At 37.9% G+C, this 27,489-nt stretch overlaps 1 protein-coding gene across 2 annotated transcripts in view; it reads left to right on the top strand.

The window, feature by feature from the left end:
* The window catches only part of LOC127444864 (elongator complex protein 4-like), a 93,703-nt gene that overhangs the window by 28,661 nt on the left and 37,553 nt on the right, over positions 1–27,489 (top strand). The window contains exons 7-9 of one of the 2 annotated variants that reach the window (XM_051704455.1): positions 4,737–4,925; positions 20,047–20,155; positions 26,274–26,380. In XM_051704455.1, coding sequence (XP_051560415.1) covers positions 4,737–4,925; positions 20,047–20,155; positions 26,274–26,380 — 405 coding nt within the window. The remainder of the gene's footprint in view (positions 1–4,736; positions 4,926–20,046; positions 20,156–26,273; positions 26,381–27,489) is intronic. The other variant, XM_051704463.1, reaches the window with a different exon arrangement.

The following is a 27,489-nucleotide window of genomic DNA, read 5'->3' as shown; positions in this document are numbered from 1 at the left end:
AGGATAGATGGAAGGAAGGAAGGAAAGGATGAGGTAATAAAGGAAGGAAGGAATAGAGAAAGGAAGGGAAGAAGGAAGGAATGTATAGATGAAGAAAGGAAGGATAGAGAAAGGAAGGGAGGAAGGAAGGAATGAATGAATAGATGAAGGAAGGAAATGATGAAGTTATAGATGAAGGAAGGAAGTTAGGAATAGAGAAAGGAAGGGAGGAAAGGAAGGAAAGAAGGAAGGAAGGAATGAATAGATGAAGGAAGGAAAGAAAGGATGAGGTAATAGATGAAGGAAGGAAGGAAAGGGTAAAGTAATAGATAAAGGAAGGAGAAATGATGAAGTAATAGAAAAGGAAGGAAACAAACAAAGGATGAAGTAATAGATGAAAGAGGGAAGGAAGGAAAGAATGAAGTAATAGTGGAAGGAAAGAAAGAAAGAAAAGGATTTAGTGATAGTGGAAGAAAGAAAGAAAGAAAAAAAGACGTAATAGTGGAAGGAAGGAAGGAAGGAAGGAAAGAAAGAAAGAAAGGATGAAGTAATAGAGGAAGGAAGGAAGGCAGGAAGGAATACTAGTTAAAGACCAAATAACCACGTCTGTAATTTGTTGTGTTATATTACAAGGAAAGCTTGATTAAGCAGATTAAGCGCTTACATCATCAAACAGTGCCGTTGTGTTGGCAGAGGTCATGGAATGTGATGAGGTTGAGAGAACATGGGCACAAAGGCAAGAATGCTCAGAATGAAAGCTCACAGGGCAGCAACACCACTGACTAAAACATTTGTCAGAGTGGTGACTCAATTCTACTCTAGCTATGATTTTGGATAGTAAAGGACAGACTGACCTGTAAAGTTGGAATAAACCCCATTAAAACACACACTTAGACGAATACTTGAAAATGAAAATTGTCATCATTTACTCACCCGCATGGTGTTCCAAACTCGGATGACTGTTAGGCAGAATGTTAGCCTCAGGCACAATTCACTTTCATTGCATCTTTTTTTTTTTTCTCAGACACCATTCACTTTCACTGTTGGGCTCACATTCTGCTTAACATTGACTTTTGTGTTCTATGGAAGACAGAAAGTCATGTGGGTCTGGAGCAAAATTAGGCTGAGTAAATGATGAGAGAATTTTTATTTTGGGGGGAACTATCCCTTTAAATCAGAGGTGACCAAACATTTTTCCTCTTGTCATATATGGCAATACTGGCCAAATCAAAGGTCATCACAGGCCAACTTTAGCCCGTGGGTCCTAGTTTGGGCATCTCTGCTTTAAATGAAATATACTTTTCAGCTGTAATGACTTTTTTACTGTAGTTTTTTTGTTATTATTTATTACTTATTTTCAGTCTAATTTGGATAATCACCAGATTTTAAATTCACAAATGTTCATTGTGATCAACTGCACTTGGGTGTTATAAAAAAATAAATAAAGCACTGGTCATTTTAGAACATACACATGGCAAAGATTGCGAGTATAAATCAGCTGGTGAGTTGCTGAAGGGAAGGAGGAAGCCGATGACTCAGGAACACCCTCTCTGTGGAAATGTCAAGCTCAACCCTGAGAAGCTTTAGAAACACCGTCAAACAATGAGGTTTATTTAACTTCGATGTTTCTGATTACTGGATGGTGTGGAGGGTGTTAACTTCACTGTGCATTGTCAGTGGACGGAGGCTGACGTGAGGAGAACAGCCGGGCGGTAGTCAATTCAACACCATGAACATTTTCAGCTTGTTTAAGATATCCAGTCCCCTTTTACCCAGCCTTCTTTAAACTATTTCAAAGACATAGTTAGGCTTAAAGCTATTCGGTTATTGACAAGATACATGCTGGAGTTTGTTAAAAAAAGATAGCGGCATATGCAGTTATATCATGTTCATAATTAAAGGGATAGTTCACCCAAAATTGAAAATTCTGTCATCATTTGCTCACCCATATGTTGTTCTAAACCCAAATGACTTTCGTTTTTTTTTTTTTTTTTTTATGTTAGGTAGAATGTTGTTGTTGCTCTTTTCCATACAACGAAAGTAAATGGGTACGGGTGAAAAAATGACAAAAAAAGCACCATATAATACCATAAATTTGACCATATGACTTTTTTTTTCCCCAAAGTGTTCTGAAACCATATGATAGCTTTGTGTGAGGAACCGAAAATAAAATTAGCTATAAATCTTCCACTCTGCTTCCCAAAGCCCTCCCATTTCATTCACATTTGCATCCATAGAAATATGGCGTGTCAAGACGCGGCGCACCACGTTTGATTTCAACGATGCCAAATTCCATTAAAGCTTGCGTGCTTCATAACCAATTCAGTCAAGTTTGAATATGCAGAAATGCAAATTAGTTTTTCTGAGAAGGCCTGTATTTTCGACTACGCTGTGACTTTCTAAAATCTAATTATTGCAAGTATTAAAAAGGAATGATCTATGATCAGATTCTACCTTTCACGTGTTACAAAATATGTAAATATGAAGATGTCTTTCCTCTTTGAGACATTTGAACTTGTGCACCATTGTCTCAACAGTAGAACGTTCCCTTAGGCCAAGATACTTTGGCTTGAAACAAGTCTTCTCTCTGTCAGCTTTATTAACCAGGTCCAGAATCAGCTCTTCGGGTTTTTGATGGTTTGTGAATAAGGCCCAATTCTCTGTCAGTCTACACCAGGCTTTGTACACTTTAGAGGGCACAACTCTTACCCATGGCCCCTTAGCTTGGCTGACGTTAGTAGATAATGTGCCAAGAATTCGTTGGCGCTTGTTGGAAGCAGACATTTTGGCTCTCAGGTTGACAACCACATTGTGGTTGTGTCAGGCAACTGTCCTGATTGGAAGATGTTGTCCAATCACTTTTGACCACTGTGCTCCATCTGACCGTGCTGTTGAGTGTTCTTGGCTGCACTGTTTGTTTCATTGATTCAAGTTGTTTGAGAGGTACATGACCCTCACTCCAACAGACAAAAGACTTTTCACCAAAGACACAATTCTACTACTGACTTAGTCACTCAAGTCGTTGCACACTTATGTGTGACGTACTGTTTGGGTACCGTTTTGTTTGCTTTTCACTCCTCTTAGGTCAAGGTCAGTTTATTTCTAGAGCAGTTTTAAAAACAACAAGTGTATGCCAAAGTGCTGTACAAGTAGTAATAAAACAATTTAAAAGAAAAGGTAACATAACATGCAAAAGCACACATAAGAACAGACACAGTTCACATATCAATCACTCAAAGGCCAATGAAAACAAGTAAGTCTCAAGCTGCGATTTGAAAATATGTAAAGAGGGAGCTGATCTAATGTACGAAGGCAGGCTGTTCCACAGTTTAGGCCCAATTAAAGAGAATCTCCTTTCGACTTCAAGCAGGAGCGTGGAAACTGTAGGAGGAGTTGGACTGAAGATCTGAGAGTCCTGGAGGAATGCTGATGTACAAGGAGTTCTGATAAATAGGCTGGTGCCAAGCCATTTGAGGCTTTAAAAACAAATAGCAAAATCTTAAAATCAATCCTGTATTTAACAGGTAACCAATGCAGAGAAGCCAGAACAGTAGAAATACTTTCACTCTTCCTAGTGCCAGTCAGTAACCTGGCGGCTGCATTTTGGACTAACCGCAGGCGGCATAGTCATATGATTTATTCCAGAGTAAAGGGCATTGCAGTAGTCAAGCCGAGATGAGATAAATACATGAGTAATGGTCTCTTAGTCCCATTTTAGAGAGCAAATATGGTAAAATTGTACAATATCTAATCATCCCCTGTTGAGAGCCTCTAATTGTGCTTAAATGCACCCTCATTAGAAAATCGTTAGGAAACAGATACACAACCAATGACTTGGTTTGGTCCATGAATTATAAGTGGTGCTTGTAATTACAATTATTATTATATTTTCTACTCAACAATTGAGAGCGTAACACATCCTGCACCATTTGGGCTACAGACAAGATTGATACCTCAAATCGTGCGGCTTATTGAGGAGAGGCGTGCTATTGTTTTTCTAAGCAAAAGGTAAAACGGGTGAAAAATCACAGACTTTCATAGATAGACGGCACATAACCATATCTAGATCCACCATAGAAAGTCTCTGAACGCCTTTGGAAATACTGAGAAGTTGTTGGGTGCCAAGATTTGCACAGGCAAGCACTACTCACACTTAGAAAATGTGGAAATCTAGTTCGCAGAAATTACTGCTTTTACAGTCCAGTTTAACAGTCCAGTATATTAATAGTTTCTAATACAATCAAACATTAATTAAAGATGAGCACATTTAAATTTGATAACAAAATTCCATCAAATTGATTTGAGTAATCTTTAATAAAATACAATATAAAAAACTAAATAATTTATGTTTTAATCATTTAATACATTGCATATTTCAATTTGATGGAATTTTGGCAAGAAATTTAAATACGTAAATCCTCAAAGTAGGCTACAGTAATTTTTCAGTGTTTGTTTTACATATTATAATTATTCTGATTATTTCATCAATTTTTGTTTTTCTGATTATATAGCTGCAAAATTGCATTTTTATGGGGGAAAAATGTAGCTTTGTTTGATATATTAAGTAAGTGTCATGCAAGACTACACATTTCTCCATGTTTCTATTTCAAATAAAGATGCATTCGTTAAAATTTATTATAAAACTACAGATATTTATGCATGCACATTTGAACACAAACTTTGCCAGATTTTACTCTTTCTCAAACTCCTATTTGAGGTTCAAACGTTTTATGTTAATCTCTTTCTACCTTTTGTAGTCTAAGGTCCGAAATGTCTTGCGGCTGGGTCTTCACTCTCTGGGGTCAGTGTTATGGAGGGATGATCTGTGCTGTAAGGATAACCCCGCCCACTGCCACGCCCTCACCACCTTCCTGTACGCCCTCCGGGGCCTGTTACGCACTTCACTCTCGGTCGCCATGGTGACTGTACCCTCCCACCTCATACAGGTATGGCCAATCAAATAAGTTCTCATTTTGAATCCTTTGTTCATAACTTAAAGATTGATGCTTGAAATCCCTTTAATAATGATAATAAACTAATTTTAGTGTATCTTATAATATATAAATGTACACTACTGTTCAAAAGATTGGAATCACTATTAAATTTGAATATTTTTGAAAAAATAAAATTCTACTTATATTTACCAGAGATGCTTTAAATGTATCAAGAATTACAGCAAGGACATTTATAATGTTGACAAATGATTTCAGTTTAAATAAATGCTGTATTCTTCCAACTTTCTGTTCGTCTAAAAATCCTCCACTTGCAGCAATGATACCTCAGGTATTCTAGCAGTCAGTTTGCTCTAGATCATTAGGTAAACTGTCATCCCATGCTTTCTGCAGCGTTACCTCACGGGACCCATCGTCATGGTGGTAGCTTGTGAAAGGAACAGTGGCACGCTCCTTCCCTCCATAGTTCTAGGGTTTTTTCTCTTTCTCACTTTCTCTTTTTTTATTCATGTCTATTCTATTCTGTCAAAATCCATACATTCATCTTCACTTTTAATAAACCTGTCCCCTGAGAAATAATTATTTTTGGCTACCTGAGTGTCCAAGTGGAGTTATTTGTACCTATCATGCTATTTTGAATGTCAAAATATGGGCAAAAATCCAAAACGAACACATCTGCTGCAAGTGTGGTGAGGAGGACCATAATATAGAGAATTCTCAAAATTCATCCTGGTTTTTGACCAGGACGAAAAGTGCTGCAATTGTAGAGTACAGGAGGTAATTCAACCGCATCAAAAGAATGTCCCATGTGTGTTAAAGAAAAGCAAATACAGAGGATCAGATGCACAGAGACTTTTGTCTTTTTTGTCTTCATGAGACACAACTATCAACAGATTTTACCTTCTCTTTAGAAAATGCTACCCTAACCTAATAATAGACGGGCCTTTGGTGTTACAGCTTTTTTTTTTTTTTTTTTTTTTTTAAATGATGTGATTCATAGTCACATCAACATTAACAGCAATCTTCATGGAACAGCAGTGCGTTTGACCCTGCAGAAAACTATTACTGTTTGCTCTATATACAGTGCATCCGGAAAGTATTCACAGCACTTCACTTTTTCCACATTTTGTTATGTTACAGCCTTATTCCAAAATGGATTAAATTCATTATTTTCCTCAAAATTCTACAAACAATACCCCATAATGGCAACATGAAAGAAGTTTGTTTGAAATCTTTGCAAATTTATTAAAAAAAAAAAAACGAAAAAAAAAAAATCACATGTACATAAGTATTCACAGCCTTTGCTCAGTACTTTGTTGAAGCACCTTTGGCACCAATTACAGCCTCAAGTCTTTTTGAGTATGATGCTACAAGCTTGGCATACCTATTTTTGGGCAGTTTCTCCCATTCTTCTTTGCAGGACCTCTCAAGCTCCATCAGGTTGGATGGGGAGTGTCGGTGCACAGCCATTTTCAGATCTCTCCAGAGATGTTCAATCGGGTTCAAGTCTGGGCTCTGGCTGGGCCACTCAAGGACATTCACAGAGTTGTCCCAGAGCCACTCCTTTGTTATCTTGGCTGTGTGCTTAGGTTCGTTGTCCTTTTGGAAGGTGAACCTTCGCCCCAGTCTGAGGTCCAGAGAGCTCTGGAGCAGGTTTTCATCAAGGATGTCTCTGTACATTGCTGCATTCATCTTTCCCTCAATCCTGACTAGTCTCCCAGTTCCTGCTGCTGAAAAACATCCCCACAGCATGATGCTGCCACCACCATGCTTCACTGTAGGGATGGTATTGGCCAGGTGATGAGCGGTGCCTGGTTTCCTCCAGACATGACACTTGCCATTCAGGCCAAAGAGTTCAATCTTTGTTTCATCAGACCAGAGAATTTTGTTTCTCATGGTCAGAGTCGTTCAGGTGCCTTTTGGCAAACTCCAGGCGGGCTGTCATGTGCCTTTTACTGAGGAGTGGCTTCCGTCTGGCCACTCTACCATACAGACCTGATTACTGCAGAGATGGTTGTTCTTCTGGAAGGTTCTCCTCTCTCCACAGAGAAATGCTGGAGCTCTGTCAGAGTGACCATCGGGTTCTTGGTCACCTCCCTGACTAAGGCCCTTCTCCCCCGATCGCTCAGTTTGGCCTGGCGGCCAGCTCTAGGAAGAGTCCTGGTGGTTCCAAACTTTTCCATTTACGGATGATGGAGGCCACTGTGCTCATTGGGACCTTCAATGCTGCAGAAATTTTTCTGTACCCTTCCCCAGATCTGTGCCTCAATACAATCCTGTCTCGGAGGTCTACAGACAATTCCTTGGACTTCATGGCTTGGTTTGTGCTCTGACATGCACTGTTAACTGTGGGACCTTATATAGACAGGTGTGTGCCTTACCAAATCACATCCAATCAACTGAATTTACCACAGGTGGACTCCAATCAAGTTGTAGAAATATCTCAAGGATGATCAGTGGAAACAGGATGCACCTGAGCTCAATTTTGTGTGTCATGGCAAAGGCTGTAAATACTTATGTACATGTGATTTTTTTTTTCTTTCTTTTTTTTTCTTTTTTATACATTTGCAAAGATTTCAAACAAACTTCTTTCACGTTGTCATTATGGGGTATTGAGGAAAATAATGAATTTAATCATTTTTGGAATAAGGCTGTAACATAACAAAATGTGGAAAAAGTGAAGCGCTGTGAATACTTTCCGGATGCACTGTACATTCCAACTTACCTGACAATAACGTACATGGACCTGGATAGTCTGGAAGCCCAGCTCCCCTCTCCCTTTTATACTCATTATGTAGTTTATATGATGGCTCATATACTTATTTACACCCAGGACATGGAACATACTTAGCAATTGATTTTACAATATGACAGAGTTACTTTTAGACGTCTCGTGGAAAGTGTGGCATGATTTCTTCTTTAATTTTAACCCTAAAAGGAAGAGTATTCAAGTAGAGATGTATCAAAGGTACAGAGATGGCAACTTAAAAAAGCTAATTATTAAAACTCTATGCTATGAGAGATTTGATGCAGTTTCCATGGAAGATCCAGTTCATATTAAAAACTGTACAATTTCAGCCTGATCTCATGAACATTTCGTGACCATGGCAAAAAAAATTCAAAGCAAAATTATGTGTTTCATTACACGTTCAGCTTCAGTTTCCCAGTAAAATGTCCAGTGGGGGGCGTCAAAAGTCAAGTCATTTTTATTTGTATAGCGTTTTCACATCAGATGTCCCTTCAAAGCAGCTGTACAGGCAATTATGCCATAACAGAAAATAAAGCCAATAATGTCTTAGTCATCATTGTGCTATTTGATCAAATATGATTGTTGATTGTGCCTTAATTAAATAATATTTGTATTTAGACCCCCAGTGAGCCAGCCAAAGCAAGTGAAATAGTGTCATAATCAGAGAAGGTTTTTGGGGTCAATATTAGTGATGGTTTAAATGAGTAAAACATACCTTCATAACCTAAAACTTTAACCTTAATCTAACCAATAGTGTCCTAAAAGCAAATTAGAGGTAACCAAAATAGACATCCTCACCCTAAACTAAGCCTGTCCCAATTATTCAATAATTGTCTGATCACGGTTATTTGATCTAACCGATTATTATACACTTTAAATTCCAATCACATTTAATGCCCAAATAAGGGAATTTTGAGCGAATATATAAATGCCATCAACAGCACATTTGTGTTTCATTCAGTTGAACTCCGAGCATCACTGAGCCGCACCGGCAATGCAGAGGCTTGTGCCACAATCCTGCAAAAATATACAGTAAACAAACAAGGATAAACTTTGATAGTGAACGCAAAGCGCTCCATTTTCACTTTAAACGATCATCTAATGGCAAATATTCATGGTCATAACCTGTTCTGAAGACAGGAGGTGCTTCATGTGAAATAAGGACTTGTGGGTTTCATCAAGGAGCATTAAAATAACCTGTGAAAGTGAAGAAATTAGTACAGAAATATTTTACTATTGTATAATATTATATAATATAGTATAGTATAGTATAATATAATATAATAAAATATATAAAAAATATCTTTATTTCATTGATATATTTTAAGTTAAATATGAACATATTACTTCTTAAATGGATAGTTCACCCAAAAAAAAAAAAAAATCCTCTAATATTTACTCACGCTCATGCCATCCCAGATGTGAATAACTTTCTTTCTACTGTTGAACACAAATAAAGATTTTTAAAAGAATATTTTAGCTGTTGGTCCATACAATGCAAGTGAATGGTGACCAGAACTCTTAAGCTCCAAAAAGCACATAAAGGCATCATAAAAGTAATCCATACAACTGCAGTGGTTAAATCTCTATCTTCTGAAGCGATATGATAGGTTTGGGTGAGAAACACATCAATATTTAAGTCTTTTTTATGGTCACACTCCACTTTCACGTTTACTTTTCAATTCTTCTTTTGTTTTGATTATTTGCATTCTTCATGCATATCGCCACCTATTGGGCAGGGAGGAGAATTTATGGGAAAAACTGACTTAAATATTGGTTTCTCATCCACACCTATCATATCACTTCTGAAGATATGGTTTAAAACACTGGAGTCGTATGGATTACTTTTTTGGGCTTTTTGGAGCTCAAGAGTTCTGGTCACCATTCACTTCCATTGTATGGACCTACAGAGCTGAACAATCCTTCTAAAAATCTTCGTTTGTGTTCTGCTGAAGAAAGAAAATCAAACACATCTGGGATGGCATGAGGGTGAGTAAATGATGAGAGAATTTTCTTTTTTGGGTGAACTATCCCTTTAAGGTTTATGAAACACACATGCACTTTAAAAAAATATGACAGTTAATCGTGAAAGCCCTAAGAAGACAATAAATCGTCATAATAGCAATTATTTGTTTGACAATGACGTGACAGCCCTACCCTAGACCAACACCAAAACCTAACCGATAGTCTTCTAAAACAAAATGTGAAATAAAAAGGGACGTTTGCTAATGTAACCACAACATTTCTTGTCACTTCTATGACACTCTCGTCTCACGTGTCAGCTTGCGTGCTTAACTGGTCTTGAACCGCGGTCTACCAAGTCCAAAGTCCAACACGATATCAGATGAGCTACCGTGGAAACTAATCATGTTGGAATAAGTGTGTAAATGTTGGTGGGTCTGTAATACAAGCGATAAAATGTTTTGTTTTTCAAACGATGCTTTAGAGTAAAAGTGTTTCGACATCATAGCATAGCAGTGTGCGAGTAATAGAGCGGAAAATAAGTGTTTATAAAGTCATAATCAGTCATTGTACAAGTGATTTGTGACAAAGTTGATTAAACGGACAGTTGTTGTAGTTATTGTTAATTTCACCAGGAAACTGCAACAACACGTAGAATGTGTCACTTTAAAGTCAGTTTGAAAAAAATTTAGTTATTTTAATGTATTTTAGTTTACCTTTATCTAAAAGCAACATAGCAGCAATTTTTATATATATATATATATATAAATATATATATATAAACCTCTAGGCAAATGTTCCTTTCTTTTCCATGTTAATTTCATGATTTCTACAAGCTATAATATTGCAAATAGCAAATGTTTTGAGAGAGAAAAAAAAATGGTAATTGGCCCTAAAAGGTTTGAAAATAGCAGTGCATTTTACATTCTTGCCCTTTTTTAGGGTTAAACACCAAGACCCAACCTTAACTACACAGCAATAAATTGCAAATATAGTGGAATCCTTTGAAAAGGACTCATGTATTGAGAATTCTCTTCCTGCCTTTCAAGCAATTCAGGCCCAGGAAGTTAAGAAAGGAACTTTTCATCCAATAATATGAAACCTTATAACCAACCTTTCACTATGGAAGAGCTACTGAGGGCCATAAGCAGTTCACATGATACTGCTGTTGGATCAGATAATATTCACTATCAATTTGCCTCACATTATCCTGTCCTTGCTTTTAAAATCTCCATAACTCCATTTGAATATTGCGGGATATTCCACATTCTTTAAAAGAAGAGGAAATTATTCCTATTTCAAAAACAGGTAAGGATCATAATGAACCTACCAACTACCACACTGTAGCTCTGTCAAGTTGTTTATGTAAACCCATGGAAAGAATGGTTATTAAAAGGTTTTAGCTAAAACGAAGTAGGAACCTTTACAGGTACTAGGACAGAACACTGATCCGATCAAATGTGGATTATTGAGGGATGGTGTATGGCTCAGCCAGGAAATCATATATCTGACTTTTGGACATGGCACATGTATCATCAAGGCATACGTCTGGCACTGGGGGCCTTCAGAACATCACTAATTCAAAGTACTTTCTCTGGAGAACAGACGCTTCAAATTAGCCCTACAATACACAACTAAGTTAAAGACCAACAAAGAAAACCCAGCCTTTCATGCTATCTTCTCACCTTAATAATGCATGTCTGTATGAGAGAAAACCAAGGCATAACTGACCTCCTGACCTACGGATTAAACCCCATCTAGAAAACATAAAAGCTGATTTAAGCATACTGGACCAGACAAACTTCTGCAACATTACCCGCTAGAACCCCCCAAAAACCTAAAATAATCCTGGATTTAACAAGAACCAAAAAAATCTTAAACCCTACCGAATGACTACCAACAACTCAGAATGTAAGAGAAATGTTTCCATCACAAACTCCTATATATATACAAACAAATGGATCAAAGTCTGGAGATCATGTCTTGGATGCATTTGTGATCAATCACCAAAAAAGTGGATTACGGATCCCCAGTCAAAGCTCAGTTTTTACAGTGGAGGCCAATGCTATAATGCCAAGCACTGGATCACATTAAGACTGCACATCAGAGACATAAAAAAAATAATAACAGATTCAAAATCACGTCTTAAGCTTTTACATCATTCAACAGTAACTCCTGTAGTTGGGAAAAGATGCAGGTTAGGTCTGCTAGAACTTTTCTAAGTTATCAAACTTTCTATTTTTACCAAAAATCAACTTGTATTGAAGGAGGGCCGAACACTATATCGAGGGACAAGAGTGTTATAGAAACTTGGGGGAGGGCTCTTTTAATTTTTGACACATCCACACCCTTTTCCATCATCAACTTCCAGAACTATTCCCAAAGAACTGCCTTTCCTAGACTTTTTGAATTTGACTGTCACTGACCAGCATTGAGGTCGCCATAAGTTTGTCCACCCTGGCAAACCATAACAGCCCCATGAGCCGGAGTCAAAGCATCAACCCCCTCTGCTCTGTGAATGAGGTTCCGCTTGGCTGGGGTTCAGGGGGCCTGTGTGTCTATCTGTTTGAGTACATGTATGTTTGGCCTTCAGAAGAGCGTCTTCATTGGTGCGTGAACCCACATTCTTTGTCTGAGGCCCTCAACTTTGCATTCAGCCAACCAATGGTCAGTGTTGAGTCTTTCTGGGCGCTTCTCTCATTCAGAGGCTCTGGGTTTCTGAGAGGCCCTTTTCTTTGTGCCTCCATTAGGCAACGAGAGTCAGGCGCAGCCGCTGTGCTTTAAGAGCGCTTTAAAAGACAAGATCTCGCTGCTCTTTGTCCGCTTGGAGACAAAGTGCTAAAACCCCTCTCAGGGAGGCTGGGGGGCACACAGTTTTCCCTCAACAGTGGAAGTGATGGAGCAAATACTGTAATTGGTTCAATATAGCTCATGTGTGATAGACTTAAACATGTATAGCTCGTAGTAAAGACTTACATTATTCCTAGGGTTAGGATTCCTAACATTATATCACAAACCACTTTTTGCTGTTTAATGTTTTGATGGAAATTTCCACAACACCATATCCAGCCCTAAAGGGTTTAAATAAGAGAAGCAAAATATGCCAAAATATACGTCCCATATGTTGTCATCCATATGTCAAAACTTTTACAGGCCTATCATTGTCCAGATTACCCCATGTTCTTTTCATTCTGCCTCTGGGGCTTCAGTGCTTGGGACATGAAGTCTGATAAGACCAGTGATTCTCGGCTGGTGGATCGCAGGTCAGTTCTAATGGAAACATAGCATGAAAAAAAAAAAAAAAACTAAAGACCTGTTCTTACTGAAGTCTGATGGAACTTAATGACACAAAATTGTAAATATTTATGAACTATGTTTCAAACCAAAACTATTGACTTAAGGTCTGATGTAAATTTTTTGTAATTGTTGTTTGCATACCTCAATGAATTGTTCAGCATCAGAACAATTAAAAATATCGGCTTGGCCTTCGAACATAACAAAAACATAATGGATCGTCACAATACCTTAATTTGGACTCGAATGCATTGAGATGCATTGTTTCCTTTTAAAATGTTGTTGTGCATGTTTTTCATATCGAAACTCCAGACTTCAGAATAGGCCTTAACACCTCAATGCCTTTGAATCAACCAATCTGTTTCTAGACTAGAGATATTGCCCCACCATCTTGAGGTCACAGGGCTTGGAGAGATTAAAGTCTTTGTAACATCTCTAGCATAAAAGCAATCGAGATTTATACTTTAACTACTAAAGTTGAGGCCAACGCTAAGAGCTGTTGTGATAAACCTCCATTATTTGCATTAGCACCTCAGCTGAAGTCCATCAGAACAGACTTGTAATGCCGGGCCGCACCCCGTAATGTATTTTTAATGTCGATGGGAAAGAGCAGGGCATTGAATGCTTCTTCGGACCATATTAAAGCCACAGTACATCTGAATCTTTAACCAATCTCTGCTCAAATAGCTGTAGTCCACTACCACACACACCTACACAAACAGATGCTGTTAGGCCAGAACCCTGGAGACCCAACGTATCTGTCTGACGAATGACATACTCCAGCTTTAGAGAGTGAAAGTGGGAATTTAAGGATGAGATGGCAAGCTTTTAAGGCCAGATTATCAGTGATTTTAACATGACATCATGTTGAAGGAAATATTAGATAATAAAGCGTACTGCTTAGTCAGTCTGCATAGAATCTGCTTTCACAGAGCTCCACAATAAATCAATTCTTTAGTATATACTGTGGTGACATTTTTGCTAAATGAAATAACATGGTTTATTACATGCATGTTGGCAATTTCAAAGTGAAATATCCTCTGTGTGACACTAAAACCATGTTAAATGCTCTCCTAAACAGAAGAGTTTTTTAAGGTTAAATCTCTATCAAGTTTTAAATCAATACAGTGTACCTCCCTACCATAAACCTTTAAACCTAAAACAAACCGATAGTGTCATAACAGCAAATGTGTGATGAAAAACGCATTTGCTGAAAAAATCCATGTCATTTTGTGCTATTTCTATGACACTTTTGGCTCACATGTTGATTTGTGTGTTCTTCAGGACTCGTACCCCGGTCCATTATATCGCAAGTGCAATGCTCTATCAGTTGAACTACACAATTTGATCACACTTAAACAAGCTTGTAAATGTAGGAAGTTCAGCCTGATCTCATTAATATACATAGCTATTTGTACATTAATATTTGTAACATTTAAATGTACATGTTTGAACGTTTGGATAGACACTGAAACATACAATATGGATGTTTGAAATCATCTAAAATGTAAAAATGTTTACGCACAGTACTGTATTTAAAGCTTTAGAAACGTAAAATATTGAGGAATCCATTACAAACATATTGAATACACGAACTGATTATAAATATATTTGGTCATTTTTACTGTTTTATAGATATTTTAGATCCCTTAACCCTACCCCAACCTCTAAACATAACCACATTTCAACATTATGCAAACATGTAACAAGCAGATTAATATACAGTACATGTCACAAACGGTCATGAGACACTAGAGAGCCAATGAGCATTCGACCTCACTGCCGTAAAACCGCTGGTCGTAATGCTTTTTGAGGGGGCAATTTTAGAATTTTGAAAACAAAACCAATGTGGGTTGATGGTTACGGCGTGCACGACTGCTGCATCGGATAGAGACAGAGATCATTGAATAAATGGCTTGAATTTGGATCTGTTCTTCACAGAATGCAATCTGAAGATTTGGATTATAGCTAACAAATTTATGGATTAATTTTATGATTGTTTTATGGTGCTTTTTGTGCTTTATTTTGTTTTTTGGCATATTCTGAAAACTGCTTTTGTGTCCCATGTAATTAAACGATTACAGAGTTTTTATTCATTTTAATATTTTAAAGTTTAGTCTTGGTTAAAGTGAAATAATCCTTTAAAACATTGTATAGGGCTGCAGAAATCACACAGAACTGAATGAAACCGTTAAAATGTCATATTAGAATGTCAACTGCATTAAATAAATGTGATGGCATTTAACTAATCTCATTGATTATAAATGAAATGTAATTAACTGATTAATTCCATGAATTATTCAATATTAATCAATTCAAATAGTACATTTCTATAGGTGTTAATATGTAAAATGATGATGTTTAGATACTGTCAATGCATCAATATTGTACGTTTCGGTGTCTATGCATACGTAAGAGTATGTACGTTTGCTAGAGCCAGACTTTACGTAAGAATACATCCGAATTCTCATGAGATCACGTTGTCAAGTCATGCACTATAGTAAAAGTGTTTTGATGTCATAAGATGACATTGTATGATGAACAGGGCAGAAAGTACATTTATGAACTCATAATCTGCTGTTTTACATGTGGAAAGTGATTGTAGTGCCTCTAGTGTTTATTTCACCATAAAACTGCCACCATGTGTACCATGAGATCCGTAATTCAATTTTGCAAAAATTTAAATATAGTAACATGATTCTATCAGATTGCAAATTCTACACATCTCTGCCACTCATGTGTTTGTTTATTAGGTATTGTTTTATGAATGATAATCAGAATGTGAACAAACACTCACAAATACAAACAACCCTGATTTTATCGGAGAATGTGGCTGTATAAAGAAAAAAAATAAAACTACTCAATTTTTAAAGAATGTTTTAATGTCATTTTTCCTTTTCCTTCGAGCTGAAATTCAAACTAGGCTAATTAATACTTATCTCTGTGCTTTGTTTAGGGGCTAAACCTGTGCAATGACACAACTGTTCTGTAGTCTCATTATGAATTATGAATCACACAAGGAATAGATTTAACATGGTCTCTTTTCATCCAACTTTAGCTAACCAGTCCTGTTTTCTTAAACACCATTTAGGACTTCAACCTTCAATGCGCTGACACAATAGTATTGTAGTAGTGATGCATTTTATAGCCTTTATTGTGTAGTTGCATTGAGGTTGTATCCCTGTGATGATGTAGGGTTACCCGTGACTGTCACTGCTTGGGTTTAATTTTTTATGCTAGATTTGGGAACTACACTTCTTGGTGTGCGCATGCTCTCAAAGTGTGCCTTAGATGAAAGGAGGAGGAGAGAGGGCTGGAGGAAAGGTGGAAAGAAAACAGAAAGGACATGGATGCATGAAAACTGCATTAGGCCTCATCAGCTGTTACAGAAAAAGAGAGAACGTATGAAATATTCAAGAGTTGTGTAGAGATAAATTTTTCACAACGGCCTTAGCTCTCTGTCTTTCTTAAGAGCACTTCCTCCTTTCCACTCTTTTAATGGCACTCTCTCTTTCTCGCTTGTTAATGGCCAGTAGGTGGAGCTCTCTGCAGATTTGCTGCTTGCTTTCAATATTTGTCTGTGTTTGTGCTTTCTTGCTCTCTACCACTCTAAATTGCCTTCTATTCTGGTCTGTCTTGGCTTAAGAGTGTGTGACTGTGTTTGTGCAGTTTTACCAATAAACTTGTGAAGTATTCATATACCAGGTCTAAGATTTTCAGGACTTTTTTTGGTTGTTGCTGGAATTAGAGGAAAGTTGAAGGGCCCTGTATGAAGAGCCCTTTTTTAAGGGTTTGGCGAAATTGCACGTGCAAAGCGCTAATGGGCTGGGTCAAGTGCAATTTAATTTGGGAGTTCTTCTCTGGTTATTGCACCATCTGCATTCCATATATTCCATTCCATGTCAAGCACCAGCGATATAAACGCAGAATGCACATTCATTGCATAAAAAGTTGGTAGTGTAAATGGACTGTATGCAATGAATTAAAAGAATAGAAATATGGACTTGCGTTCTTTTGCACATTAACTGCGTCCTTGTTGATTGTCAGGCATATTTCTATGACAGTGACACGCTCATTTTAATACACATTGAAAATGTGATTCTCATCAGGATTTGGATGTACGTTAAGTGAAAATGTATTATTAATAATTTTCATCTACTGACACACAAATCATGGCTAGTATTAACAATGATTGTATCAGCATGCACATTACTTCTTGATTTTGATTTTGAACAATTTTATTCTAAAATAAACCAAAAATATTTCTAAATTCAAATTCCACTTCAAATGAATTTATCAAAATAAAGTAGTGGCCAAAAAAATCATACCAAATCCAAACATTTTACCCTCTGCAGCTTCTTCCACTGGCACCTTTTGCAGTGACTAAAAAATCACTATGACAACAGGTGAAAAAATGCCAATAAATATTAGATCATAAACACCGTGACATAATTTGATGTTCCACTATATTTTCAGAGTTTGGACATGAATTAATTACCACCTGCTGGTGGAATCTCCAAACTGCAAATGTTGGAACTGAATTTAGACTTTGCGCTGAAAACAGACGTGGTTCTAAAATGTCTTAGCGCAATTACTTATTTCTCAGATAAATAGCAAATTGCGCCACTTCATGTACAACACACCCACATACGCCCACAGATAGCAAAAGCACTCCCACCCACGGCCACTGGCACTTTGTGCTGGCATGAATATTGCGCTTAGAATTAGCGCTCTAATGGAAATTGGATAAGACAGCGCACGGTCATTGCACGTTGCACTGTGTTTTGCGCACTTATGAAAATAGAGCCTGAAATGTGTTATTTCTGCATCAACAAAGTAGAACTGCAAAAATAATGACTGTTTTCAGACAGGTCTCTTGAACTCTTCCCCCCCGTCTTTCAATTTGTTGGACAAACAGACACCATTGGTCGAGTCAGTGTTGCCGTTTTGAGCTGGTCGAGATGCTCAACGAAGAGAGCAATGCCACAGAGTCACAGTGGGGAATCAACCCATGAATGGCTTACGTATTGTTGAGCATATTAAGCTGGGATAGGAGAAAGTATTTTATTTAAAAAAAAAATCGCACACTTCACTTTAAAGGGAATTTGCCCACAAAGTTTGAAGTGTAAACATATGTGTTTGTGATGAGCTGTAAGGCATGATGAGCTGTAAGGCATATTTAAAATGCTTTAGATTTTTCAAAACATTTTTACACCATTTAACAGCAGATATTTATGGAATTTTCCCTCTGACATTATGAAAACAAAGACATGGGAAAAATCTTTGGCCTTATTCAGACTCGGATGGGATGTTTGGATCTTTCTCTGAGCTCTGATGTGGCTTCATGATCCTGTTTGTCCAGATTTCTGGCGTATGGCGACACGGCATGAGTCGTCTGATCAAAGAAAGAGAGACAGACAGATTTGGAGAGCATGTGTTTCAGCGAATCAAAACGCACAATGTGTCCGAGCACAAAATGAATGTTCCACTCTGATCTGATTGATTTAATCTTACATGACTCAAACACAGCAGTTTATAGAGGCTGCATTACGTAGTCCAGATGATATCCTTACCAAAGAAAACCTAGTAATGCCAGTTTAGGTGTTACGATTGATACTTATTCAAGTGCTTATTTAAACATCCAAATATAATTTTGATCCAATGTATTTAATGACTATGAGTTGTGCTTGCCTTTGCAAAACTTGCTGCCTTGATGCTACCATGTTGTGTGTAGTTGCCAGAATGTAGTTGCTACAAGCCTTCTCCATCCTATTTTTTCATCTGCCAGGCAAAAATGACAAAAACTAACTAATTAACAAAAAATAATTGTCATCTTTTTTATGCTGCACTTTGTTATTCAGAAACGTATATCGAATACATTCATAAATGTATTCAGTGTGGTTTATGTTTGAAGAAATGCGCATGCAGTGGTCACTGCCAAACCAATCAACTTTCTATTGGTCAGTGCTGCAGATTTGTGTATCAAAGTTCACCTAACTTAAACCCCATGCGAGGTTTGTGTAGGAACATTCTTCGCCAATGAAAATCCATTGGGTGAAATTCCTAATCACGTGAATACCCATTGAGCCATTTTACATGCAAGTCAATATGCCGATGACTCCCAAAAATCAGCTTATTTAAAAAAATTCCAACATAGCAAGAACACTGCGTTTGTAATAATTGAGTTATCCTCTGTTTTTGACATCAAGCCACGAAGAGGCATGCGCACGACACTTGTATAGACCTTTTTCCACAGCAGCGCCATCTTGATTTTTGACGGGAATGTGATTGTGCTTTGAACTAGGCTGTGAGGGATAGATGCACAGTCTCTTTTGTGGGCTGTTCTGCAGTTTAAAGTGTTTTTGGATCATTCCACGGACAAAACATTGAAAAAATATATTTCCAAGAACAATCAGATGGAATCTCTAATTTATACCATGCATGCTATTGAAGAGATGGTAAATCTATCCCTCACAGCCTCGTTTTCATTCACGTAAAAAATCAAAGATAGCTCTACTGTGAATAAGGTCTACTGGGTAAGCCGGTAAGAACACCGGTAAAAGTGTTTACATTCAACACAGAATCGGCGTAATGGGCAAAAATCTACCCGTGCCGATTGGTTTATTCTTTAGCCTTTTATGACCTTACACTGATAAAGCAATGCCGTTAAATCCGTTTAACAGCTTGCCAGCTTATTAAGCATAATCAGTGTAAGAACGTGCATGAAAGCCAGCATCACCAACTCTCAGTATTTAATTTAAACTGAATAAAGTTCTAAAATGATGTTGTCAAAAGCACATATTTAAAAGACAGTGGAAATATGTCTTGAACTGTTGGTGGTTTAAGCTCTGTAAGCTCATGCTTTGTTACAAGAAAATTGTCTCTGGAATACCCCTCTCCATTTTTCCAAGAGACAATGATGACCTAATTCAGTCTGCACAGCGAGGGAGTGCTCCTGCTCGTTAGTAGGGGTTTAATTAGCAGTAGTTTGCTCTCAGCATCTCTCTAGATGTTCTGCGTTACTTGTACACATTTCATTAGACTCATTTCATATATTTCCTGTCTTACTCTTTATTAAACTCTCATGCTCTCTCTGTCTCTCACTCTCAGAACAGAACCGTAATGGGACGAATAATCAGACTAAGTGACACAGCCATCGCTCTGGAATCATTCAGAGGTTCAGAGCAAGAGACCAGCCCACTTTACAAAGACTACCACGGTGAGAGAAACCACAGCACATGCAAACACACAAGAGAGTGCAAATACATTTGCTAAGGCAACCGTCACTATTACTATTGCACATACTTAAGGGTTAGGGGTTTGTTGAAATCCCTAACCATTGTTTTTAAACTTCAGAGCATAACTCAGCCTGCACCAATGTACTACGGACATGAATGATATGTTGAATTGGGTAGCTTATCAAGGAGACGTAATCTATCACTTTTGTAAACGATCAAACATACCTTGTACACGACAAAATGGGCATAAAAATTAAGGTACCGTGGTCACATCCAGAGACCAGAATATCAGAGACTTTGTGGTGGGCTCTTTTTAACGAACAACCACCCAGAACACCCTATCAACCACCTAGAGACACTCGGAACATCTTAGCACCCCAAAAGCAACGCCTTGGCACCCACCCACAAAACCCTTAGATTGTGCCAGTGAGTTTTGCATGGGCAATCACCTTTTCTTCAGAAAATACAAAAATCTTGTTGCATTGGTCCCTCGTCTCATTTGTGCTTTTTGCATCATCCTCTCTCTCTCTCTGACTCTCTCAAACACACACACACATGCACTCTCGTGCAGTAAAGTGCATTAGCAGAGAGGGGCAGGCAGGGTGGACCTCTCTCTGGCTGTCAGCTCGTGTTAGTGTAGCTCTGCTCAATCAGACATGCTCCTTGGCAGACAGGCCGGGGGGAGATTCAGCTGCCACAGCAAACATCCACACACCCACACACACACATAGAGCCCCTCTCCCCAACACAAGCACCCAGCACAGCCCTCAGGGGCCACAGAGTTGCAGAATCAATATTTTCATACTGGCTAAAACCTCTCTGTGGCTATTCTACAGACGAGGAAGATCTTTGGGGCACACAATCTTTCCGTTCTGCCTTTTTTATGTCATTCTACCTTTTTATACTCCCTTGTTTTATTTGTCTCTTCATGTTGTGTCTTTTCATCTCTTTTCTCTTCTTTTGGGTCCTTTTTTCTGTACAGGTCAGATTGTTTACAGAAAGTCATCTCTCCTCATTTCCGCCCCCTGCCCTGTTTTTGCTCTATATGTTACGTCACAGCTGAAAGTGGTGTGGTTTAGATTCGTTTATCGTGTTTTATTATGTCAACCTTTATTTGAATGAATTGCCATTTCAAACTTTTAATAATTTATTTTAATTTGTTATCTTTCATATTTAAAAATTCAGGTCAGGCCACGATTACTTTTTCTCAGTGCTATTCATTTAGTTTTATTATTTAAACATTTATTTAAAATAGGTTACCATTACTTTTGCCAGTGTTATAATTGTATTTTATTTTTTTTACATTTATAATAATTTAAAATAATTTAAAACTTGTCAGGTCGATGTTACTTTTGCCACAGTGTTATTAATTTTATTTAATTATTTAAACAGTCATTTAAAAAAATGTCATAGTTAATTTTGCCAGTGTTACTAATTTTGTTTTATTTTTAAAACATTTATAAAAAAAATAAAATTAAAATTAAAAAACATGTCAGGTCCAAGTTACTTTTGCTGCAGTGATATTAATTTGATTTTATTATTTAAACTTTCATAAAAAAATTAAATAAAAAAAAAAAGTCAGGTCATAGTTACTTTTGCCAGTGTTATTAATTTTGTTTTATTAGTTATTTTGTTATTATTATTATTATTATTATTATTTTCAGGTTGAAGTTACTTTTGCCACAGTGTTCATTTTGTTTCATTATTTAAACTTTTATTTTTATAAATTCAGGTAATGTCACAGTTATTTTTTTCCTCAGTGCAGTGTTAATTTAATTTTATTATTTAAACATTTATTTGATTTTTTTATTTGTCAGGTCCAAGTCACTTTTGCAAGTGTTATTAATTCTTTTTAAATTATTATTAAAAAAAATATTTTAAAACATTGTCGGGTCACAGTTACTTTTGTCAAAGTGTTTTTGTTTTTTTATTATATATTTTTTTTTACATTTATTTATCTTATTAGTTTAGTTTAATGACAGCTCCATTCCGAAGTAGTTTCTCTTATATCATACATATGTTGCCAAGATTTGTTTGATGTGCTTTTCCATCTGGAAGAAAATGTTTCAGGTATTTATTCAGTTGCAATGTATTGTTAGAACGACATTAAGAATATAGTTTTTGGGATGCTTGTGATTAATTTTTTTAATTTGAAGTTTTTAAGATTTTTGTAAACAAATAAGATAGTTAAAATAGAATGCAGTGCTTCCAGATGATGAACTTTTTCACAGCCGTCTCAACAACATACTGTATGTGTGCATACTGAGTGTTTTTTTTTAAATTTTTTATTAAGTGTCCAAAAAATTGTTTGAAGTTATCCAGCTATTGTTTGCTTTTGCTGTCGATTTTTGCCTCGTTTTATGAATTAGTGCTTTGCCATAAGGTTTCATAGACAATAGTGAATGTGAAGACATACATGAGGCCACTCTTTCTCTCCTGTGGTGCGTCCACAGCACAAAGCATGTTGGGAGTCCTGTCACAGTGAATCAACTCGAGCGGAATCAGCCTAGCGCACGGGTCTCTTTACAAGCGGGCCCTTTACACACGCACACACACACACACACACACACACACACATTTTCCCCTTATCTCCTCATCCTGGTCCTCAGTGCTCCGTTTTTAATGTAATATTTCTACCACCTGCTTTACAGTAGCATAACTGAGAGGAAAAAAAGAGAAATGAAGAAGGGAAAGAAATGAGAAGGCGAAAAAGATTTCTTTCTTCCCAACGTGCCCCTGTGTTGAGTGACCTTGTTTTACCCCCATCCTCCACTCACCTCTCTCTCTACCTCTCTATCCTCCCTCTGCTGCACTCCTTCTCTCGTATGTTTTGGTTTCTGCCCATTGGTGCAGCTAATAAAATAATGGTTGATACAATGCTATAGTGGCCAGTGTGAAAGGTGATAGCTACATGTGCCAACAGAAAAGCTCAGCAGACAATGAAAACCAAACTGTTTAAAGGCATATCAAAGCCTGGTAAAAAAAATAAAAAAAATAAACTATATATATACACCCACTCATGCCGCCAAAACAGCTCTGACCCATCGAGGCATGGACTCCACAAGACCTCTGAAGGTGTCCTGTGGTATCTGGCACCAAGGCGTTAGCAGCAGATCCTTTAGGTCCTGTAAGTTGCGAGGTGGGGCCTCCACGGATCGGACTTGTTGGTCCAGCACATGCCATAGATGCTCAATTGGATTGAGATCTGGGGAATTTGGAGGCCAAGTCAACACCTTGAACTCTTTGTCATGTTCCTCAAGCCGTTCTTGAACAATTTTTGCAGTGTGGCAGGGCACATTATCCTGCTAAAAGAGGCCACTGCCATCAGGGAATACCGTTGCCATGAAGGGATGTACTTGGTCTGCAACAATCTTTAAGTAGGTGGTACGTTTCAAAGTAACATCCACATGAATGCCAGGACACAAGGTTTCCCAGCAGAACATTGCCCAGTACACTGCTTCCACCGGACTGCCTTCTTCCCATAGTGCATCCTGTTGCCATCTCTTCCCCAGGTAAACAATGCACATGCACCCCTCCGTCCACATGATCTAAAAGAAAACGTGATTCATCAGACCAGGCCACATTCCATTGCTCCGTAGTCCAGTTCTGACACTCCAGTTCGTGCCCATTGTAGGCGCTTTCGGCAGTGGACAGAGGTCAGCTTGGGCACACTGACTAGTCTGCAGCTACACAGCCCCATACACAGCAAGCTGTGATGCACTGTGTGTTCTGACACCTTTTTATCATGGCCAGCATTAAGTGTATCAGCAGTTTGTGCTACAGTAGCTCTTCTGTGGGATTGGACCAGACGGGCTAGCCTTTGCTCCCCACGCACATCAGTGAGCCTTGGGCACCCGTGACCCTGTCACCAGTTTACCAGTTGTCCTTCCTTGGACCATTTTTGTTAGGTAATAACCACTGCATACCGGAAACACCCCACAAGTCCTGCCTTTTTGGAGATGCTCTGACCCAGTCATCTAGCCATCACAATTTGGCCCTTGTCGCTCAGATCCTTACACTTGCCCATTTTTCCTGCTTGCAACACATGAAATTCAAGAACTGACCGTTCACTTGCTGCCTAATATATCCCAGCCCTTGACAGGTCCCTTTGTAACGAGATAATAAATGTTATTCACTTCACCTGTCAGTGGTTTTAATGTTGTGGCTGATCAGTGTGTGTGTGTATATATATATATATATGTGTGTGTGTGTGTGTGTGTGTGTGTGTGTGTGTGTGTGTGTGTGTAGATTGTAGACTAAATACTCAATATATAGCACAGACTTGAGTGCCTTATTATTTTTGTAAAACTGTTACTGCATAACATATATTAAGAACAGCAGAATAATGTTAATATAATGTTATATTAAATGCAGATAATTGTTATTATTTTAATTATTGTGGTCACATTTTTATTTACAGTTGTGCTCAAAAGTTTGCATACCCTTGGAGAATTGGTAATATATGTACCATTTTTAAAGAAAACATGAGTGAGCAGGCAAAACACATTTATTTTATTTCTTATGGGATTCATATTCAACTGTAGGTTATAACAGAATGGCACAATCATAAAACAAAACATGGCAACAAAGGAAAAAAATGAAATGACCCATTCAAAAGTCTGCATACCGTTAGTTCTTAATACTGTGCATTGCCCCCTTTAGCATCAATGACAGCGTGCAGTCTTTTGTAATAGTTGTCTATGAGGCCCCAAATTCTTGCAGGTGGTATAGCTGTCCATTCGTCTTGGCAAAATGCCTCCAGGTCATGCAAAGTTTTTGGTCATCTTGCATGAACCACACGTTTGAGATCTCCCCAGAGAGGCTTGATGATATTAAGGTCAGGAGACTGTGATGGCCACTCCAGAACCTTCACCTTTTTCTGCTGTAACCACTGGAGGGTCAACTTGGCCTTGTGCTTAGGGTCATTGTCATGCTGGAAAGTCCAAGTGCGTCCCATGCGCAGCTTTCGTGCAGAAGAATGCAAATTGTCTGCCAGTATTTTTTGATAACATGCTGCATTCATCTTACCATCAATTTTCTCAAGATTCCCCATGCCTTTAGAGCTCACCCCCCACCCCAAAACATCAGTGAGCCACCACCATGCTTCACAGTGGGGATGGTATTCTTTTCATTATAGGCCTTGTTGACCCCTCTCCATACATAGCGCTTATGGTTGTGACCATAAAGCTCTATTTTGGTCTCGTCACTCCAAATTACAGTGTGCCAGAAGCTGTGAGGCGTGTCGAGGTGTTGTCGGGCATATTGTAACCCGGGCTTTTTTGTGGCATTGGCGCAGTAAAGGCTTCTTTCTGGCAACTCGACCACACAGCTCATTTTTGTTCAAGTATCGTCGTATTGTGCTCCTTGAAACAACCACACCGTCTTTTTCCAGAGCAGCCTGTATTTCTCCTGAGGTTACCTGTGGGGTTTTCTTTGTATACAGAACAATTCTTCTGGCAGTTGTGGCTGAAATCTTTCTTGGTCTACCTGACCTTGGCTTGGTATCAAGAGATCCCCAAATTTTCCACTTCTTAATAAGTGATTGAACAGTACTGACTGGCATTTTCAAGGCTTTGGATATCTTTTTATATCCTTTTCCATCTTTATAAAGTTTCATTACCTTGTTACGCAGGTCTTTTGACAGTTCTTTTCTGCTCCCCATGGCTCAGTATCTAGCCTGCTCAGTGCATCCACGTGAGAGCTAACAAACTCATTGACTATCTATACACAGGCACTAATTGCAATTTAAAAAGCCACAGGTGTGGGAAATTAACATTTAATTGCCATTTAAACATGTTTGTGTCACCTTGTGTGTCTGTAACAAGGCCAAACATTCAAGGGTATGTAAACTTTTGATCAGGGCCATTTGGGTGATTTCTGTTATCATTATGATTTAAAAAGGAGCCAAACAACTATGTGATAATAAATGGCTTCATATGATCACTATCCTTAAATAAAATGATCAGTCATATTTTCAAAATCGATGCCAAAATTTCACAATTTCTGCCAGGGTATGCAAACTTGTATATCCAGCATATTGCATTATGTTATTGTCTGTTTTCAGCAATATGATTTGCTATTCATTTCTTCTATGTTCAGGTCTTCTGCATGTTCGTCAAGTGCCGTGTCTTAACTGTCTGACATGTGAAGTACCCAATACGAAAGACTTGGCTTTCAAACTCAAGAAGAAGCAGTTTACAATTGAGGTGAGCACACAGTAATGACCTCACAATACGTCAAGAAAATCTGCTCTCTGGTCTCTTCTTTTATCTTATTATTTATGCATTCCTCTTTCAATTACGGTTCTCTCCTGTTTTCTATTTTGCTAGAGCACAATGTTTTTTTTGTTGGAACAATTATAGGTTCCAAAACAGGAAGAGTAAGACACATTTAGCACTGAGATCAGTCCATTTAATTGCTAATTGTATTTTCCTCCCCCTGCATCTTTCGAACCACTGAACATATTAGGAGGTCATGATTATGAATTGATGTTGACATTAGCTATGCTTCACTAGTTCCTGTTTATTTTCCTGAGCTATTGAGTGCCAATTTAAAAGGTTGAAACTATTGATTCGACACTGGAGTTGTTACACCTCTCCTTAGAATGACTTCAAGAGATGTCTCTTCTGAAGTCTCATGAATGCACTTATAAAGTCTTTATTGCATTATTTATTTATTTATTCACTTATTATATACTGCTCCCACAGGTCAAATCACATTACATTCATCAGAGGAAATGCCGGTGGAAATATATTGTTGTAAAAGTGACTATTTAAATTATCTCTCAAAAGTTCCCAAATCACCAAAAAGACTTATGCTGTCTTTGTGTTTTATGCAGGGTCCAAAATCCCACAACCTGTTGCCACACACATACAGTGCGTTCATAAAGTATTCAGACCCCTTCCATTTTTTTTCTCACATTTTGTTATGTTGCAGCCTTATGCTAAAATGCTTTAAATTATTTATATTTGTTCACATCAGTCTACATTCCATACCCCATAATTGACAAGCAAAAAACAGATTTTGATAACTTTGCAAATTTAATAAAAAGAAAAACTGAAACCATATTGAAAAAAGTATTTGGACCCTTAACTCAGTACTTAGTTGAAGCACCTTTGGCAGCGATTACTGTCTCAAGTCTTTTTAGGGATTATGCGACAAGCTATGCACACCTGGATTTGGGGTGCAGTGATAGTTGTCCTTCTGCAAGTTTCTCCCATCTCTACACGTGATCTCTGGAGCTCAACCAGAGTGACCATCGGGTTCTTGGTCACCTCTCTTACCATGGCCCTTCTCCCCTGATTGCTCCGTTTTG

Source organism: Myxocyprinus asiaticus, chromosome 1 (assembly GCF_019703515.2).
Source record: "Myxocyprinus asiaticus isolate MX2 ecotype Aquarium Trade chromosome 1, UBuf_Myxa_2, whole genome shotgun sequence".
In the NCBI taxonomy this organism is placed as follows: Eukaryota; Metazoa; Chordata; class Actinopteri; order Cypriniformes; family Catostomidae; genus Myxocyprinus; species Myxocyprinus asiaticus.
Note: the sequence above shows the minus strand (reverse complement) of the source record. Positions and strands in the feature narration are given on the sequence as shown.